Genomic DNA, 21,047 nt, shown 5'->3' with positions numbered 1-21,047 from the left:
AACATGTCTCTTTAGATCCATAATACAAACAATGCTGACTGAAGCACCCATTATTTTTAAATTACAGAAAATTGCATAATTCACTATATTTTGCAGAAAATAGCTAACTATCTAATGACAAAATGATTTCACTAGGTTAGAGACACTGTTAGAAGGTCCTGTTAGTTTTCCAGTAATTAACCATTATTTATCTCATAGTGCCTGTCAAATGCTGCTGAAGGCATCCGATTAGCAGCTCGGATTGTGGATATGCCATGCTGTGAGATGAATACAGATGACTTCCTTGTGGTAAGCACATTCGATTCTTTAGACAGCAGCATAAACTGAATCAGCTTATTCACTTTGTTGCATTTCATACTTTGTATCAATAATTAAATCAGCCACTTTATTTTTTGTCTCTAAGTGAATTTTGCCAGAACTCCACTGGTTATAGAAAACAAAATGTGATTTATGCACCTGTAGAATATGGTATACACCTGTAGAATATTCAGTTTTTCTACTCTTTATAAATTTGTTCCTGAGACTTTTTGCTATAGTTTTCAGCTTTATTCAGTTTCAGAAGGGCAGTGCTGGAGCTTGTCTTGCTGTCAGCCATTCCATATTCAACCCTACTGCAGAATATGCAGAGATAATCTAGTATGCATGTCAGAATTTAAAAGTTTGCTGATTCAGGCATATTGATGTGCTGCTGCAAGTAAAAATATAATTGTTCCATTTAGGTACATATGACAATAAGATACTTGGCTCTTGAACAACCAGGTGGTGGTTGAACTTTCCATTTGTGAATTATCTGATTTTTTAAAGCTATATTCAGAATGTATATTTATTTTATTGTATTAAAAATATCAGGAGCAAATTAAAATGCTGTGGGGAAAAGCAAGGTGTTGCATTTATGTAGTACCTATTTTTACTACATTGGTTGGATTATTTACAAAATGAGGAGGCAGTCATTTCAAATCGAGTTGCAAAGGATTATGAATCTCTGAAATTCTATAAACCTGTCATACAACACACTACTAAAAGATTTCTGGAAGTCCATGTGCACCACATCCTCTGAATTGCTCTCATCAACTCTTCCTAACCTTTTATTTTTTTTATCCGATCAGTTAAACTTCATTTGCCTTAACAAATCTATGATAGGTTGCCTTGATTAATCTATTTTTCTTCAAATAATAATAATAGTAATCTTGTCATGAAAAATGTTTCTAAAGCTTTTACATAGAAACATAGAAATTAGGTGCAGGAGTAGGCCATTCGGCCCTTCGAGCCTGCACCGCCATTCAATATGATCATGGCTGATCATCCAACTCAGTATCCCGTACCTGCCTTCTCTCCATACCCTCTGATCCCTTTAGCCACAAGGGCCACATCTAACTCCCTCTTTGTAAAATGGCTTACTGCACACACAAGTCTTTTTACTGTAACTGTTTATTAAACTGAGACTTTACACTAGGCTGTAGCTGTCCGTGGTCATCACTGGAGCTAGAGAGCGAGCTAGAGGTGGGGACACTACAATTATACTGGAGACAATGGGGAGTGGTTAGTAGTGGGGAGGTCACTATGGTTAAGGGAACATGCACTGATCTACATCCTTCCTCTTAGAAATAAAAGCATGGCAGGTAATATACAGAGTGACCACGGCTCATACGCTACGAACACAAACCGCACCGGCAACAGTATAAAACTATGCGAACTCCCCGTAGCGGACAGGCGGCTTGACCAGCCGGCCAGAGCGGGTGCGTAAACCGCCCTCCTCCTCTTCGTCGGGAACAGAAGGGACGGCAGCCGGGGCATCGGCAGGAAAGGCGGGCGGTGGAAGGAGGGGAGATCGCGGGGCGCCGGGCGGGGAAACCGGTTTGGCAGGTGAGGCAGGTTTGACGGGCGAGGCAGGCTTGACAGGCGAGGCAGGGGAACGGGGCTTCGGCGATCGGGGGACCGATAGTTGGGAGGGTAGGGTGCGCGGCATGCGAGGTGTTGTCGGGGCTGGCGGGGCAACTGGAGTGCGAGATGGAATGGGGGGGTGGAAAGGATCCGCGGGAGGCGGAGTGGGCTCGTTCACAGGTGCTGGCGGGAGCGACGGTAGATAGCCCCCTCGTAGTCGACGAAATATGAACGCGGCGAACCGGCGTCACCGACCACGACGGCCAGTCGGTAATGGCCAGAGGGGGACTGCATGCGAACCACCTGCCCCGGGAACAGACGTGGAAGGGGCCGGGCGGATTTGTCGAAGGAGCGCTTCTGGATGTCCTGTTTTTTGACAATGCGCTCAGTGACAGTGGCAGGGTTCTGGACCGAGGGTTTGAGGGACTGTTGAGAGACCGGCAGGGGAGGTCTGGTGGTGCGGGACATGAGGCGCTGGGCAGGTGAACCGAGCGCGGGGTCGCGGGAAATGTTGCGGAGGTTAAGCAGGGCAAGGTGGAAGTCGGAACGGAAAAGGCGGCAGTGTTCCAGCAGCTCCTTGGCACTACGTACGGCCCGTTCAGCAAGTCCGTTGCTCTGAGGATACTCGGGGCTGCTGGTGATGTGGTGAAAGTTCCAACGGGCAGCAAAGGCACGGAACTCAGCGCTGGAAAATTGGCTGCCGTTGTCCGACCGGAGGGTCACCGGGGAGCCGAAGGTGGAGAAGTGGTGGCGAAGCTTCCCGATGACAGCGGCAGAAGTGATGGAGGTCAGCTGATCGACCTCGAACCAGCTGGAATAGGAGTCCACCAGTACTAGGAAGTGCTTTCCGCGCCACTCGAATAGGTCAGTGGCAACGGCCATCCATGGGAGCTCTGGAGCCGGCGGCTGAAGGAGAGGCTGGCGCGGCTGATGAAGGTGCAGGGTGTTGCAGGCAGCGCAAGCGGAGACCCTGTCACGGATGTCTTGAGCCATACCTGGCCAGTAGAACTGGCTTTGGGCCTGGGACAAAGTAGCTTCCACCCCGGGGTGGCCGCTGTGAGCAGACTGGAAGTAATGATCCCGCAGAGCGGCGGGCACAACGACTTTGTGACCCTTCACCACCACGCCGGCGTGCAGCATCAGTTCATCACGAACCAGGAAGTAAGGTACAGCGCCAGCAGGCAGTTCGGAGCGTCGGTCAGACCAACCACGGCGGATAACGTCCGCAAGTTGTTGCAGGGCAGGATCATCAGCAGTATGTTGCACCAGGGACTGCATCTGCTGTGAAGGAATAATGTTAACGTTCAGTACCAGAAGATCCGACGATTCGTAGGGGTGACGGGCAACGGAAGGCAGCGGAGCACGAGACAGGGTGTCAGCTACAAACATGTCTTTGCCCTTACGGTAGACGATCTGGAACGTGAAACGCTGGAGTTGCAGCATCATGCGCTGCAACCGGGAAGAAGCAACATGGATGGGTTTATTCAGGATCGTCACCAACGGCTGGTGGTCAGTCTCGATGGTGAAAGAGTTGCCGAGGATGTAGTCCTTGAACTTGGAGCAAGCAAAGACCACGGCAAGCAGTTCTTTTTCAATCTGGGCATAGCGCTGCTCGGCAGGGGTCATGGTGCGAGAAGCGTAAGAGACGGGCAGCTGAAGGTTGTCATAGAGCTGCAGACAAGCGGCACCGAGACCGAACTTGGAGGCATCGCAAGTGAGGACAATGGGTCTGTGCAGATCGAAATATTTCAGAGTCGGAGTTGTTTAGACTCCTTCTCGGAGCTGGGACTGGCTTCCCACGGGAACGGCAGGCGGCAGAAAAATGGTTGAGTTTGCCACAGGAAAGACAGGTCTTGCCCTGTGCGGGGCAAACGTTTGATGGATGTGATGTGAAATGACAGTTAGGGCAACGGCGCGGGGCAGTTGAGGTGGTGACCTTTATGGGGAATGCCGCGGGGTTTCGTCGTATAGTCTGGCGACCGGCTGCACCGGTAAAGTTAATGTCCTGGGAAGCCGGTCGGGACACGGAACCAACGGCTGAGGACATGCGGGCAGCATACATTGCATCCCGCAGTGTCAGATCGGGTTTCACGAGGAGCTGCTCACGCAGTCTTTCGTTGCGGAGACCATGAACGAGGACGTCCCTAATTAATTCTTCTGTGGTGATTGTTTCAAGGCGGCAGCGCCGAGCCAGGTGATGCAAAGCGGCAATATAAGCGTCGATATGCTCGCCTGGCAACTGCTGCCTCTGGAAGAATTTAAAGCGTTCTATAATGTTATTGGTGGGGATATCACAGAGGGCAGTGAACTTAGCCATGAGACATACCGGGTCATGACGGTCCTCTCCGGCGGCGAAATGGAACGATGCATATTGATCCATTGCTGCAGGTCCCGCGAGGTTGAGCAGCAGGTGAGCCTGTACAGCAGGAGTGGCATCAGGATGGGCAATAGCGATGTAGTGTTCGAAATCGCGCTGGAACACGGTCCAGCGATGGACAATGTCCGTGTCGAAAACCAACGTGTCAGGTCGACGACAGGAGTGGGACATGACAAAACGAACGGAGGGAAGGACTGGGAGAAAGAAATAATAAAACAAAAACCGATAAACAGGAGACGCAGGTCTACCGCTGTGACACCATGTAAAATGACTTACTGCACACACAAGTCTTTTTACTGTAACTGTTTATTAAACTGAGACTTTACACTAGGCTGTAGCTGTCCGTGGTCATCACTGGAGCTAGAGAGCGAGCTAGAGGTGGGGACACTACAATTATACTGGAGACAATGGGGAGTGGTTAGTAGTGGGGAGGTCACTATGGTTAAGGGAACATGCACTGATCTACACTCTTAAATATAGCCAATGAACTGGTCTCAACTACCCTCTGTGGCAGAGAGTTCCAGAGATTCACCACTCTCTGTGTGAAAAAAGTTTTTCTCATCTCGGTTTTAAAGGATTTCCCCCTTATCCTTAAGCTGTGACCCCTTGTCCTGGACCTCCCCAACATCGGGAACAATCTTCCTGCATCTAGCCTGTCCAATCCCTTAAGAATTTTGTAAGTTTCTATAAGATCCCCTCTCAATCTCCTAAATTCTAGAGAGTACAAACCAAGTCTATCCAGTCTTTCTTCATAAGACAGTCCTGACATCCCAGGAATCAGTCTGGTGAACCTTCTCTGCACTCCCTCTATGGCAATAATGTCCTTCCTCAGATTTGGAGACCAAAACTGTACGCAATACTCCAGGTGTGGTCTCACCAAGACCCTGTACAACTGCAGTAGAACCTCCCTGCTCCTATACTCAAATCCTTTTGCTATGAAAGCTAACATACCATTCGCTTTCTTCACTGCCTGCTGCACCTGCATGCCTACTTTCAATGACTGGTGTACCATGACACCCAGGTCTCGCTGCATCTCCCCTTTTCCTAATCGGCCACCAATTAGATAATAGTCTGCTTTCCTGTTTTTGCCACCAAAATGTATAACCTCACATTTATCCACATTATACTGCATCTGCCAAACATTTGCCCACTCACCCAGCCTATCCAAGTCACCTTGCAGTCTCCTAGCATCCTCCTCACAGCTAACACTGCTCCCCAGCTTAGTGTTATCCGCAAACTTGGAGATATTGCCTTCAATTCCCTCATCCAGATCATTAATATATATTGTAAATAGCTGGGGTCCCAGCACTGAGCCTTGCGGTAACCCTCTAGTCACTGCCCGCCATTGTGAAAAGGACCCGTTTACTCCTACTCTTTGCTTCCTGTTTTCCAGCCAGTTCTCTATCCACATCAATACTGAACCCCCAATGCCGTGTGCTTTAAGTTTGTATACTAGTTTTCTATCACAGAGGTTAAAATGGCTGGTCTACAGTTGTTGAATGTTTCCTTATTTCCCACTTTTAAACAAAGGAGCAACATTCGTCAATCTTCAGTTCTCTGCTATCACTGATGATGTGTTCAGGAGCATCAATAGATGTATTTTTAGCAATCACTGCTAGCGAAACCAGTGGCGACCAGGAATAGACTGGTTGACAACCAAGAATAGGGTGGTGACGACTGGAGAGAGACCGGGGAAGAACTGGCCTGGGAATCTTCCCAACTCCCCAGTTTGACAAGGCCAAGGGGAAGGAGAGGCGCAGGCTGGTCCAGGAGGAAGTGAGGGCAGTGCTGGAGGAGGCGAGGTGTACCAGAGAGTTGGATTGAGGCAGCAGGGAGCCTGGACAAGGTGGGAGCAGGCCATGGACCGAAAAGTCACATGGACTGAGCTCTGGCAGGCTGAACCACAGTGCATCAAGTTCCTGGTCCAGGCAGTGTATGATGTCCTGCCCAGCCCTTCGAACCTCTTCATCTGGGGCAAAGCGGAATCTCCAGATTGCCCACAATGCTCAGGCAAGGGGACGTTGGAACACATCCTGAGCTGCCGCCTGAAGGCTCTTGGGCAGGGCCGGTACACCTGGCGTCATGACCAGGTTCTCAAACCCATTGCAGAAGCCATCAGTGCAGCTGCCAAGAACCACAGCAGCCAGGAATCAGTCAAGAATCCTGGCGACTGCGCAGGACTGGCAGCTTTCCGTAGCCCTGGTGAATCAGCTGACGTTCCCGCAGCACATTGCCACGACCACCCTGAGGCCAGATATCCTCCTGGTCTCAGAGGCGACCAAAAACATTGTCTTGTTGGAACTGACAGTGCCGTGGGAGGACCGTCTGGAGGAGGCCCACGAGAGGAAGATGACGAAATATGAAGAGCTGGTCATAGACTGCCGCAAGCAGGGCTGGAAGGCAAGGTGTATGCCCGTCGAGGTTGGCTGCAGAGGTTTTGCAGGGCAATCGCTCTACAAAGCCTTGAGTGCACTGGGCATAAACGGAGTGGCGAGGAGAAGGGCCATCAAGAACACCACAGAGGCAGCGGAGAAAGCCTCGAGATGGCTCTGGATCAGGAGACGAGGTCCATGGGGAGGGGCGAATGCCACCTGAACACGTCGAGGTCTGATCAACTACGGCTGGGTCGCCTGGGTGAGGGTGTCTGATGTTGAAAGACCCAAAACACCGTAGGACCCCAGATTATATCACTGATTATGTGTTCACGAGCATTAATAGATGTATTTTTAGCTGCATCCAAAGACAAAGGACAAAGGACATTTATTGTCGTGTACACCAATTGGTGCAGTGAAATTTGAGTTGCCATTTGCAGCACACCAATAAGAATAAAACACAACATTAAAAAATGTAACATAAAAAATAAAAACATCCCGGCACAACGGTTCCCACTGTAAGGGAAGGCAGCAATGTCCAGTCCTCTTCCTCTTCTTCACCCATGGTCGGGCCTGTTGAGGCCTCTGCCGTCGATGGGACGGCGGCCCGATGTTTCAGGTCCTCTCGCCAGATGATGGAGCTCCGGCTTCAGGAGAACACACTCAGCGGCTTGGAGTATCTGGAACGGCCGCTTCCTCCCCGGAGACCGAGGCTCCCGAGGTCCATAGGCCGCGCTGGTCGGAGCTCCAACACTTGTAATCTCGGCGAAAGATCCCAGCCTCCGCGGTGTTGAAACTCAGCGCCGCCCCGCTGTTGGACGCTCCGCGACCACAGCTCCGCGATGTTGGAGTCAGTGGTCTCAGCACTCCGGAGCTTACCACACGGCGACCCGGGTAAGGCATCGCCCGCTCCGCGATGGTGCTTCAACGCTGTGCCGCCGCCGAAGCTGAAGTTCTGGTTGGTCCCGGCAGGAAATGCCGCTCCAGTCCCATTGCTAGGCCGCGAGGAAGGGGCGAAGATGCGGGTCAGAGGAAAGCCGCATCTCCGACCAGGTAGGGACTGAGAAAAAAAGTTTCCCCCTTCCCCCCCCTCCCCTCCACCCCGCACATAAAAAGACTAGAAGACCTCCAAAACAAAAACATATTAACACACTAAAAATTAAAAAAAGGGGTGAAAGGACGAACAGGTGCAGGCAGGGCAGCCATACTCGACGGCGCCCCCACTCGATGTGAGCATTGAATGATTCTGGTCAATGTCTGCAATTTGTTCCGGGTCTTCGCTCAGCATCCTAGAATGGATTCCATCAAGTCCTGATGACTTAACCATTTTCAATACATCCCACCTTTTTTAACCATGCTACCAATTCTAAAATTGGTTCTAGTGTTGCATTTATTTCCTCCTTCACGTTTAATTTGGCAGCTCCTTCTTCCCTGATGAAGATGAGTACAAAGTAATCTTTTAGTATCTCAATATTGTCCTCAGCATCCGTACAAGTTCCCATTTTTACCCTAAATAGGTTCCCCTCCTCTACCATTTTCTTTATTTATATACCTATAGAACCTATATCCCCATTGTTTAGAAATATGTGTGTATATATATTTAATTATATACATAATTTAAAAAATATATATATATATAAATATAAATATATATATATATATATATTTTTAAATTATGTTTATAAGAAGCAATTGTACAAAGATAAAACATTCGGCATCTAAAATTAAACAATTATTGTACAGCTTCATTTTTAACCTTATAACCTGAAAATGAAAGAAAACAAGAGAGGGAAAAAGTGAGGTGAAAAGATAGCTCGAAAAACCGCATAGAAAAGACCCCTAGACTATCAAAGTAGTGTGGCTGAAAAGAAAGTAGAGATAAAAGAAAAAAAAAGAAACAAGGAAAGTGAAGATATACCTGCCCATCGTTCCCCCCCTGCCCACCTCACCCAACCCAGAATCGGATTTAAATTTAGATTTGTGTTGCACCATACTATCCTTATAAGAATTCGGTGAAGGGTGTCCATGTCTTGAAAAATTGATCTGGTTTTTCTGCCAAGACAAGCCTAATATTTTCCAAATGTAGTGTCTCGGACATGTTTCTAATCCACATCTTCACTGTAGGGACTGATGTGTGTTTCCAAAATGTAAGTATTCGTTTTTTCGCCGTTATCACGCCATAGTTAAGGAAACGTCTTTGAAATAATGTTAGCTTAGAACAGGCTTCTGACGTATAATTTGTGATACATTTCACCTTACTCGCATGTAGTAAATGTTTTTAGAGGTTTCTGCTGAAACTTTTTCGCCTGCTTAATTTTCATCCCACTGCATGACTAAGTCGTAATGCTCAAAATGATGGAGAAATGGTACCCTCCACGTTTACCTCAAAGGTGGTGTTTATTTTTATTGCAACAAGGAGCATGATTAGTTTTAGTTCTCGTGAATAATGAATAAATTGAGAATGGGTGTTGATCTTCTAGCACACTGTTTTGATTTTACTTATTGTTGGAATCACCTCATTAGCCTGTTTAACATCTCAGGTTAAAACCTTCTTTTCCTGAGGGAGATTCATATAAGATTTTATTTTTCCTTGCTACTAGGAAATCAACCTTGTTGGATCTGAACTGGGCATTATTCCCACCATTATCCGTGGGGAGGAACTTAATCACAAAGGATTTGGAGGTAATATCCATAATAGAGTTAGTAATGATAATATTTATAGCGGAATGTTAACGTTGCACAGCCAGATATGATTAATAGCAGGACTGGTTTTCTGGTACCTCAGCTAATTTTAGACTTTAGAGATACAGTGTGGAAACAGGCCCATAGCAGCAGATTCCTATTCTAGTGAATTTTATTTCATATCAATGTTCTTGTTGATGAAATATAATTTACAGAGCATTCACTGGCCTTTTTCAAAGTTTGGGATTAAACTATTTTGGTGAAATTCAGAATTCACCCAGATGGGTTTCAGTTTTCAATTTTGTTTTGGTTCCATAGAATATTAGCAAAATTGTGCAATAATTTCAAGCAGACTGAAGTCTGGACTGCAGAATTCACTGGATCTCAATCCTGGGCCTTTGGAAATACATTTTATTTGTTAGTCATTCATTTGATTTGTATTTATTTGACTGTCCAGGCATCTATGGAGTTGGAAAGGCTGCAATGAATCCTCCTGCTCTTGCAATACTTAGTCATACACCAGAAGATGCTACGCAAACTATAGCCTGGGTCGGCAAGGGTATTGTTTATGATACTGGTGGTCTCAGCATCAAATCAAAGGTGATACAACGTTATTTATCATCTTTTCCTGTTGCATTACCCCTAATTTACAGTAAGCAGATCGGTTGCATTTGGCAAAAGCGTATTTCACTTTAATTTAATTTTTTTTTTTTTAAATGCAAGTGGGATAAAAATCCAATATATTTTGATTCCCTATATCATTGGCAAAAGAAATTGCTCTGAGGAAAGTGATTGAACTTTTTGCATCAGTGAGAGTGAACGGTAATTTAATCAAGGGGATTCCATAGACCAAATAAGGTCTATTTCTTTTGTCATGGGAGTGAAAAATTAAGGGGCATTGATTGGCATCAAGTGTTGGAAGGTGATACCAGGTTGGTATCTTTTCCAGCTGGCACAGATACCATGGATTGCTTTTTTCTGCAAGTTTTAAAATGTATTTCAGATTATCATATTTTCAGCCCATATTTGTCGCATTTGTCTAAATACCTGAGTGAATCCTGAATTTACAGGCATCTGTACATTTCAGTACAGATTTAAATTTGTTCCAAAACTAAAAGATATTGAAATACTTAATGAGTTGGGCAGCATCTGTGGAAAGAGAAATGGGTCAAAACGTTATGAAGGTCTTTGATCTGATATATTCTGTTTTTCTTTCAACAAATGCTGCCTGACATTGAGAATTCATTTGGTCTTGTATTTACCAATAACTCTGCAAACATATTAAACCTTTAAATAACAACTGACAAATCAGTTGGACAAGAATATAAGGGTAAATATGTTGGAAAATCACTTGTCATGACTCCCCATTTGACATATTGAGAAGCTAACAACCTTTCTAGTACTAATGATCCAGAATTAATCAATATTGGTTTTGATGAACATTCTCTGTTCCTTATTTCGACTACGATATTAGTCTCCTTGGGAGATAGATTTTAGCACAATGTAGAGCACAGAAACAGGCCCTTCGACCCAACTCATTCATGCCAACCAAGATGTCCCTTCTCAGCTAGTCCCATTTGGGCCCCATAACCCGCAAGCATTGTGGGAACAATTTCTAACCAGCAGGTTTTTCTTTAAATAAACTTCTGTTGTGGCTGGACGGTGATATCTAATTCAAATTATGTCTTATGTTATACTTTATAACTCACAATAGGGTTTTGACCTTTTTAAATGCATAAAAATTGCATTGGTCTTACTTTGTAGACACACATGCCAGGGATGAAGAGGGATTGTGGAGGTGCTGCCGCTGTCCTTGGAGCCTTCCGAGCAGCAGTGAAACAAGTAGGTATACCTTCTGGCAGAAGGATACCAGAGCAATTTTTCTGAAATGAAGGGTTTTATTGTATCAATTATAGTTTGTGAAACCTGTTCGATATTTTTCCTTGTTGTTCTTTCCTGATGCTGAATATTGCTGGACATAGTTGTACTGGGCTCATACTTTTTAGAAAGGTGCCTGTACAATGATGGATGCCATGGTTAGCGGCTTCTGAGGTTCTATACATACTATGATTGTTCCTGTAAATTCAAAGGCAGCTAATGAAGGGAACTACCAACCTGTTAGTTTAATGTTAATGAAGGGAAAATGCTGGAATATGTATTAAAGGAGTCAAGAGTATTTTATTGTCATATGTCCCAGATAGGACAATGAAATTCTTGCTTGCTGCAGCACAACAGAATATGTAAATATAATACATAACGGGAGAAAAAAAGTTCAGTGTGTATATATACACGTGCACACATACTCAATAAATAAACAAGTATAGTGCAATAATAATAATAGTCTGTTGTAGTTCAGAGCTTATTTGTTGTCGTGTTTAATAGCTTGATGGCTGTAGGGAAGAAGCTGCTCCTGAATGTTACAGTTTTCAGGCTCCTGTACCTTCTTCCCGATGGCAATGGTGAAATGAGTGTGTGGCCAGGATGGTGTGGGTCTTTGATTAGGTATGTTGCAAAACCTACCTTGAGCAGGGTGCAGATCTGTCCCAACCCGTGTGCATGATTTTGGCGCCGTTGAGAGGGGAGCGGGTTTAAAACGCGATTTTCCCTAGGCTATTCAAATCGAGGTTGTTCAGCCGACTTAGTTGCTGACGAAAAATCGCTGCCAGGTACGTACGCTGCGGCTATTTTTTAATTTAAGTGGTTAATTTAATTGTTATAGTAGGTTAAAAATTATCCTCTAAACCTGCGACCGCCGACAACGGGACGGATCTCATAAAGGGGACAACAGAAGGTAGGTTGTTTATTTTTACATTAAAAAGCGCTCTTAAGATCCCTTTATACAAAGTTTTATGTTGCGAGTAGCTAATTTGGGGCCCCATTAAATCCCGCAGTATTTTTCTGGGCATATGGGGGCACAAATCTACCGCAATGGGAATGTTCTAAACTTAGGCTATTTAAAAAAGTTAATCTTTTCTTAAGAAATGGATAGATGTTTAGATCTAGTAATTGAAGTTTGGAATTAGCTACAATTGGGTAACTTACTAATTATATGCTTTAATTTCAGGTCATCCAAGTAAGATTGTTTCATATTTGTTTCAGAATGCTTCAATCTATAATAACTGAAAATTTCTTTCCGCTCTTAATTTTTAAGAATGCTATGGCCATTTCACTGTCCGCGATCACAGCTTTTGTGTTAAGTCAATGGAAAATCAATAGGGAACAAGATGCTAATTTCCGAGTATGAAAATGGCCATAACTTTTTTAATACTGAAGATATGAAAGTTAATTAGGTGTCAAATTAAACTTATTTTTGCGCTTTATTTTATGGGATAAATTGCAGACTTGATTTTTTTAATCTCAAAATGTTGTAACATTGCTACTTTGATGATGTTGGCTACCTTTTTGAGGCAGTGACTTAGATAGATCCCTTTGATGGTGGGGACGTCAGAGCCAGTGATGAACTGGGTAGTGGTCAGAACTTTTTGCAGTCTTTTCCGCTCCTGGACATTCAAGTTGCCGAACCAGGCCACAGTATGCTCTCTACTGTGCACCTGTAGAAGTTCAAGAGAATCCTCTTTGACATACCGAATCTCCGTAGTCTTCTCAGGAAGTAGAGGTGCTGATGTGCCTTCTCTATAATTGCATCAGTGTGCTGGGTCCAGGAAAGATCTTCGGAAATATGCACGCCCACGAATTTGAAGTTTTTGACCCTCTCCATCATTGACCCATTGATATAAACAGGATTTTGGGTCCCTATCTTTCCCCTTCCAAAGTCCACGATCAGTTCCTTGGTTTTACTGATGTTGAGAGCCAGGCTGTTGTGCTGGCACCATTTTGTCAATCGGTTGATCTCACTTCTATACTCTGACTCATCACCATCTGTAATTCGTCCAACAACAGTGGTCGTCAGCAAACCGGATGATGGAGTTCACATTATGTCCAGCTACATAGTCATGGGTATAGAGTGAGTAAAGCAGAGGGCTGAGTATGCAGCCTTGAGCTGCTCCCATACTAATTGTTACTGAGGATGAAGTATTTCTGCCAATTCGAACAGACTGTGGTCTGTGAATGAGGAAGTCGAGGATCCAATTGTAGAGGGAAGCGCAGAGACCCAGTTCCGTGGTCTATAAACAGCCTGGCGTATCTGTTTTTATTGTCCAAGTGGTCCAATGCGGAGTGGAGATCTAGTGAGATCGCATCCTCCGTTGATCTGTTGTGGCGGTATGTGAACTGTAGTTGGTCGAGGTTTTTGTCGAGGTAGGAGTTGATATGCCCCATAACCAACCTCTCAACGCACTTCATCACCACAGACGTTAGTGCCACTGGTTGATAGTCATTGAGGCATGTCACCTTGCTCTCCTTGGGCACTGGTATTATTGATGCCCTTTTAAAGCAGGTGGGAACCTCAGACCTCAGATGTGAGAGGTTGAAAATGTCCGCAAAAACTCCAGCCAGTTGGTCTGCACAGGTTTTGAGAATTCGACCGGTACACCATCAGGTCCAGGCATTTTCCGAGGGTTCACCCCCCTGAAGGATCTTCTGACGTCGGCCTCTGTGACTGTGACTGTAATACCACCAGGGCGAATGGTGGCTTGGGAAGGCACATCAGTGTTCTCCCTATCAAAGCATGCGTAGAACGCATTGAGCTCCTCAGGGAGTGATGCTTCGCTGACATTTGAGCTGCTTCCTGATTTTGCCTTGTAGGAGATGATGGCATTCAAGCCCTGCCACAGTTTCCGAAACATAGAACATAGGTGCAGGAGGAGGCCATTCGGCCCTTCGAGCCAGCACCGCCATTCATTGTGATCATGGCTAATCGTCCCCTATCAATAACCCGTGCCTGCCTTCTCCCCATATCCCTTGTTCCCACTAGCCCCTAGAGCTCTATCTAACTCTCTCTTAAATCCATCCAATGATTTGGCCTCCACTGCCCTCTGTGGCAGGGAATTCCATAATTTCACAACTCTCTGGGTGAAAACGTTTTTTCTCACCTCAGTCTTAAATGACCTAAGACTGTGGCCCCTGGTTCTGGACTCGCCCAACATTGGGAACATTTTTCCTGCATCTAGCTTGTCCAGTCCTTTTATAATTTTATATGTTTCTATAAGATCCCCCCTCATTCTTCTAAACTCCAGTGAATACAAGCCTAATCTTTTCAATCTTTCCTCATGTGACTGTCCCGACATCCCAGGGATCAATCTTGTGCACCTACGCTGCACTGTCTCAATGACAAGGATGTCCTTCCTCAAATTAGTAGACCAAAACTGTACACAATACTCCAGATATGGTCTCACCAGGGCCCTATACAACTGCAGAAGAACCTCTTTACTCCTATACTGAAATCCTCTTGTTATGAAGGCCAACATTCCATTAGCTTTCTTCACTGCCTGCTGTACCTGTAAGCCAACTTTCAGTGACCGGTGCACAAGGACGCCCAGGTCTCGCTGCACCTCCCCCTTACCTAACAACCTAACCCCATTGAGATAATAATCACCCCCCTTGTTTTTGCCTCCAAAGTGGATAACCTCACATTTATCTATATTATACTGCATCTGCCACGCATCTGCCCACTCACTCAACCTGTCCAGGTCACCCTGCAACCTGCTAACATCCTCTTCACAGTTCACACTGCCACCCAACTTTGTGTCATCCGCAAACTTGCTAGTGTTGTTCCTAATTCCCTCTTCCAAATTATTAATATATATGGTAAACAGTTGCGGCCCCAACACGAAGCCTTGCGGCACTCCACTCGCCACTGCCTGCCATTCTGAAAAGGATCAGTTCACACCTACTCTTTGCTGCCAACCAATTTTCTATCCATGTCAACACCCTACCCCCAATACCATGTGCTCTGATTTGAGTCACCAGTCTCCCGTGCGGGACCTTATCAAAGGCTTTCTGAAAGTCTTGATACATTACATCCACTGGCACCCCTTCATTCATTTTACTTGTCACATCCTCAAAAAAATTCAGAAGATTAGTCAAGCATGATTTCCCTTTCATAAATCCGAACATCCGCCTCATCCTCCAGCTTAGAGCAGGTCGCTTTTGGCCCTTTTGATTACCTTGTCAAGTCATATCTGGACTTCTTATAAACCTCTGCATCACCAGATCTGAATGTCTGGGATCTGGTCTTAAGCAGAATGCAGATCTCACGGTTCATCCAAGGCTTCTAGTTAGCAAACACTCGGAAGGCTTTTGTTGGGACACAGTCCTCCACACATTTCCTTATGAAGTCTGTAACGACTGTCGCAAATTCATTCAGGTCCATTGCTGAGTCCTTGAACATTGCCCAGTCTACAGACTCCAAGCAGTCCTGTAGATGTTCCTCTGCCTCCCCAGACCAGCTCCGTGCAGTCCTCATCTCGGGTTGCTTTCTTCAGTTGCTGCCTGAATGCAGGAAGAAGCAGCACTGCTGAATGGTCGGCTTTCCAGAAGTGGGGGCGAGGGATAGAGCGATAGGCATCCTTGATGTAATAATTGAATACCTTGTTTATCCTTATAGTAGATTGCTTTTTTCATACTAATACCTTTCTTATGCTCAAAGGTACTGCTTCAACAGTTTTGTTTTCTTTTAACCAGGGTTTTAAAGAAAACTTGCACGCATTGTTCTGTCTGGCTGAGAATGCAGTAGGGGCTAAAGCCACAAGACCCGATGACATTCACCGATTATATTCTGGAAAGTGAGTTTTTTTAGATTAGATTAGAAATACAGCATGGAAACAGACACTTCGACCCATCGAGTCCACACCAACCATTGATCACCGGTTCACACTAGCTCTCTGTTATCCCACTTTCTCATCCACATCTTACACACTAGGGGCAATTATACATAGACCAGCTATCCTACAAACTCACATCTTTCGGATGTAGGAGGAAACTGGAGCACCCGGAGGAAACCCGCGCTGGTCACGGAGAACGAGCAAACTCCACACCGACAGCACCCGAGGTCAGGATCGTGGTTAGTGGATGTCTGGTGCGGAATATTTGGTCTCCTAGTTTCTTGGTTTTCCAGTAATGGCTCATCTTGTTCATAAATGTGTGAGCAAAGTGCAGAATATGAACAGAACAACTTATAACTTTGAGTTATGTAGGTGCATTTTGTTTTCTGAGATTATTTTAGCAGAGATTAGGATGTTGACTATAATGTTCCTTGTTATTACTTAGGTTATATGTTCAGCCTGGATAACATTCTCTGACAGTAGCAATCGGTCACCATATGTTTTAAAGACCGCAGTACTTTACAAAGCTTATTTATCATGTTCATAAATTATAGGAGCAGAATTTGGATATTCGGACAAACACGTCTACTCTGCCATTCAATCATGGCTGATCTATCTTTCCCTCTCAACCCCATTCTCCTGCTTCTCCACATAACCACTGAAACCCGTACTAATTGTTCCCAGTATTTGCAGATAAATTTGAGTGGGTTATATTACAATAACAGATCGTCCATTTTATTGTTCATAGTTTTTACTTACAAAAGCATATTTATTCAATAGGACTGTTGAGATCAATAATACAGATGCAGAGGGTCGTCTGGTTTTGGCTGATGGAGTGTGCTATGCTTGTAAAGATCTCAAAGCAGATATCATCTTAGACATTGCTACTTTAACTGGAGCTCAGGTAAGTAAATATTCTGATTATTCCTGGATTCTGATCCTGCTCTTAATTCACATAATCTCCAGTGCTGAACTAACATTGCTAATTTACTGTAAACAGTTGATTTCTGATGACTGCCCTCATGGAAGCAGCTCGTGTGCCTGTTAAATTCCCAAGCCCTGATTTACAATGTGACTTTCAATAGGGGCAGCATGGTGGCGCAGCAGTAGAGTTGCTGCTTTAGAGTGCCAGAGACCCCGGTTCATTCCTGACTCCAGGTGCTGTCTCTACAGAGTTTGTACATTCTCCCTGTGACCACGTGGAGTTTATCTGGGTGCTCTGCCTTCCTCCCCTCCAAAGACGTACAGGTATATAAGTTAATTTGGCTTCTGTAAAAATTGTAAATTGTCCCTGAACATGAGGTTCAAACGAAATTTGGTTTCTGCAGCCATACAAGAAAAGAACCAAGACACACACCAACACATTTTACACAAACATCCATCACAGCGAATCTCCTCCTCACTGTGATGGAAGGCAAAGTCTTGTCTCTCCCCTGCTCTCCATTCCTCTCCCGATGTCAAAGCCAAAGCCCCCGGTGGGTGCTAGCAAGTCTGCGGCCATTTAAAGCTGCGCCGGGCGATGTAAGGCCCTGCTCCGGGTATTGATGTTGGAGCCCCCGGCGGGCGCTAGCAAGTCCGTGGCCACTTAAAGCCGCGCCGGGCGATGTAACGCCCCGCTCCAGGTCACTCTCAACCCCGCAGTTCGAGCGGGAGAAGTCGCCGTTGCCGGTGCCCCGCAAAGCAGTCTCCCACCGAGGACCCGCGAACTCCCGGCGTCACCATCCACCGGAGTCGGGTCGCAGCAGCGTGCCACCGCAGCTCTCCATGCTCCGAAGCTGGCCAGCTTCACGATGGTAGGTCCGCAGCTCCGCCGGCTCCGTGACTTGAGCCCCCAGGTCGTTCCGGTTGGAGGCCGCTCCACGGTGCTAGGCCCCAACGGCAACGGAGATCCGACAAAGAAAAAGTTGGGTCCCCGTGCAGGGAAGAGATTTAAAAGTTTCCCCTACCCACCCCCCACCCCCCACCCATACACATTTAAAAGCACACTACAAACTATACCCTCAACGGGACAAAAATAAACCAGACAGACTGCAGAGGCTGCTGCGACGTCGGTTGCGCCGCCCACTATTATCTTGAAACAATAGAAACAAAACTAAAAAACGAACTTTATGGATAAAGGAGTTTTGGCCACTAATCTTTATTGTTCATAAAATGTGTCAAATTTTACTGTTGCATACTAGTGTGAAGAATGGCTATTCTGCAAACCTATCTGTCAAATATAAGGTTAGTTAGATGTAAAAATGCCATGAACTTGTTTTTCATGGAAGTCTGCAATTGCAGTTATTTTATCCTTGTCTCCCGTGGCAATCCTTTTATCACATTTCAATGTGCTTGCCTAAACAAGCACAATCCCTTCCCCAATCATGCACTGGTGTTGGCCACTGGAGTGATGCAATCTTAACAAGGAGTATTTCCAGCAGTATTCATCTGACTTCCTGTGAACATTCTAGCAATGCTCTGCATCACAATGCTATGCCTCCCTGTGCACTTGCTGTTCAGATTATGTGCAAACAAATGCATCTGTAGCTGGAGTACAAATACGGTCACGGTGACGCAGCGGTAGAGTTGCTACCTTACAGCGAAAGCAGCGCCGGAGACCCGGGTTCGATCCCGATTATAGGTGCTGTCTGTATGTAGTTTGTTCGTTCTCCCCCTGACCTGTGTGGGTTTTCTCTGAGATCTTCGGTTTCCTCCCACATTCCAAAGACGTACAGGCTTGTAGATTAATTGGCTTGGTAAATGTAAAAAGTGTCCTTAGTGGGTGTAGGATACTGTTAGTGAACGGGGATCGCTGGTCGCCGTGGACCCGGTGGGCCGAAGGGCCTGTTTCTGTGCTGTATCTCTAAACTAAACTAAACTAAATTGCTTTTCACTAGTTCAATGTGCTTCTTCCCAATCCTGTTTTGCCTAGCCAAGTTTAAGGACCATTTTTTTATGATGGTGTTAGAATTAGTTTAGAGATGCAGCGTGGAAACTGGCCATTCGGCCTACCAAGCCCATGCCAACCATCGATCACCCATACACTAGTTCTATGTTATCCCAGTTATCCTACATACTAGGGCAATTTACTGAAGCCAATTAACCTACAAACCTGCACATCTTTGGAATGTGGAAGAAATCTGGAGCACCCAGTGAAAACCTATGCAGTCAGAGGGAGAACATGCAAATTTTACACAGACATGACCCATTAATAATAATAATAATACATTTTATTTTCGGGCGCCTTTCAAATCTCAAGGCCACCTTACAAAGATTAACAGAAGAGAAAAAAACATATAGTCGGAGAAAAATAAATAATAAGGACATCATCAATATACAAATTAAAGATAGAAATCGCTCCAAAGACACAAAATCAAAAAACACAATGTGAAGAGCCATTGTCAGGATCGAACCCGGGTCTCTGGCGCTGTGAGGCAGCAGCTATATCAGCTGTTCCACTGTGCAACTCATATTTCTCACATAATAGATTATCTACTGTAATTTAATATCAGGCATATGTATGATTTTTTGCACTTTAACTAGGGTATTGTTGCTGGAAAGTACCACGCTGGATTGCTCACCAATAATGAAGAATGGGAACGAGCCTGTGTCAAAGCCGGACAGAACAGTGGAGATCTTCTTTACCCAATGGTTTATTGTCCAGAACTCCATTTCAGTGAATTTACTTCAGCTGTGGCAGACATGAAAAATTTTGTGTCTGTAAGTTAATGGTAGACCAACAATATTTAATAAGAGTGTTGGGAAGTGCAAACGGTCTTGGCTCTTCCATTCTGATTGTTTAATTCCTCTGAGTAATTGACAAGACTAAACTTTGATTGTTGAAGATTTGTTTAATATACATTGTCTATAAACTTCTGCTGATCCCTTGTGTCAGTTGCCACCTCCAAGCCAGCCCCAGAACATTAAATTCCATCACCAGGGAACAACTTAAAAATAAATGGTTAATATGTGCTCATTGTGATGATGATTGGATCGTATTAGCTACAGTTTTGGTATTTTATGGACAGGTATCTGGACAGGAAAGGATTAGAAGGAAATGAACCGAATACGGGCACGTGACTCACTTAGATGGGCATCTTGGTTGGCACGGGCCAAGATCACAATGTTTTCTTTGACACCAACCTCTCAACATCTCTCAACAGCCTCCTCGCTGGTAGTGCATCTTTTTCCATATCTCTGAATGAGTTTGCCAATTTGTGGCAGCCGTGCACTGCGTATCCAGATCTGCTAGGAAGTTAATTCAAACAGACAAAACTCACTTTAATCAAAACGGTCAGCGTGGACTCAGTGGACTGAAGGGTCTGCTTTTCTGCAGTATGACTACATTTTAAATGTGTTAATAGTTTGCAAACAAATCCTCATTTACCAGTTGTCCTTGTGGTAGTTGGAAAGAAACCAATGTAATGTTGTTTCATTGTAGGATCGGGCCAATGCTGCAAGTTCCCGTGCAGGCTTGTTCATTCAAGCACATATTGGCTTTGATTGGCCAGGAGTATGGGTGCACATTGACATGGCTTCTACAGTTCACTCTGTAAGTAAAGTTTTCTGTAACAGTTTATCACAATGGAGTGGTTGAATTTAATGGATTACGCATGCAAGCATGCAACCTTGGATTTCTTTCCCTCAGGATATATGTTATTGGCATGGTAAACCTATCCATTTTAATCCATACATTAAAAAGCAGCAGGATCTGGTCAATTATTTTAGTGATTTATTGGTGTCGAAATTTGGGTTCCCAGTTGCTTTATTTTCATCCTGCAACTGGAACTGATGTTTATTTTCTGTTCTCCAATGGTTACATTCATTCCCCTATTCTGCTTGTGTGTGTTATGTTTCACATAGTGCGGTGAGAGGGTGGTTAATGATGTTTGGGTCTGAAAAAGCATGGATGGCCTGTGACATCAAAGTGAATGTGGGAGCACTCAATAAAAGAGGGATTCTGGCATCCCACATGAAGTGTGGGCGAATTTAGGGTGGATGGTTAATTGAGAGAAGTGGAGCACCAGGCTGCTG

At 45.0% G+C, this 21,047-nt stretch overlaps 1 protein-coding gene across 2 annotated transcripts in view; it reads left to right on the top strand.

Moving 5' to 3' along the window:
- The window catches only part of LOC129696470 (probable aminopeptidase NPEPL1), a 44,512-nt gene that overhangs the window by 17,871 nt on the left and 5,594 nt on the right, over positions 1–21,047 (top strand). The window contains exons 4-11 of one of the 2 annotated variants that reach the window (XM_055634395.1): positions 199–288; positions 9,231–9,312; positions 9,770–9,912; positions 11,077–11,154; positions 15,895–15,995; positions 16,815–16,938; positions 19,557–19,733; positions 20,455–20,565. In XM_055634395.1, coding sequence (XP_055490370.1) covers positions 199–288; positions 9,231–9,312; positions 9,770–9,912; positions 11,077–11,154; positions 15,895–15,995; positions 16,815–16,938; positions 19,557–19,733; positions 20,455–20,565 — 906 coding nt within the window. The remainder of the gene's footprint in view (positions 1–198; positions 289–9,230; positions 9,313–9,769; positions 9,913–11,076; positions 11,155–15,894; positions 15,996–16,814; positions 16,939–19,556; positions 19,734–20,454; positions 20,566–21,047) is intronic. The other variant, XM_055634396.1, reaches the window with a different exon arrangement.

This window comes from Leucoraja erinacea, chromosome 4, assembly GCF_028641065.1.
Source record: "Leucoraja erinacea ecotype New England chromosome 4, Leri_hhj_1, whole genome shotgun sequence".
Taxonomy (NCBI): domain Eukaryota; kingdom Metazoa; phylum Chordata; class Chondrichthyes; order Rajiformes; family Rajidae; genus Leucoraja; species Leucoraja erinaceus.
Note: the sequence above shows the minus strand (reverse complement) of the source record. Positions and strands in the feature narration are given on the sequence as shown.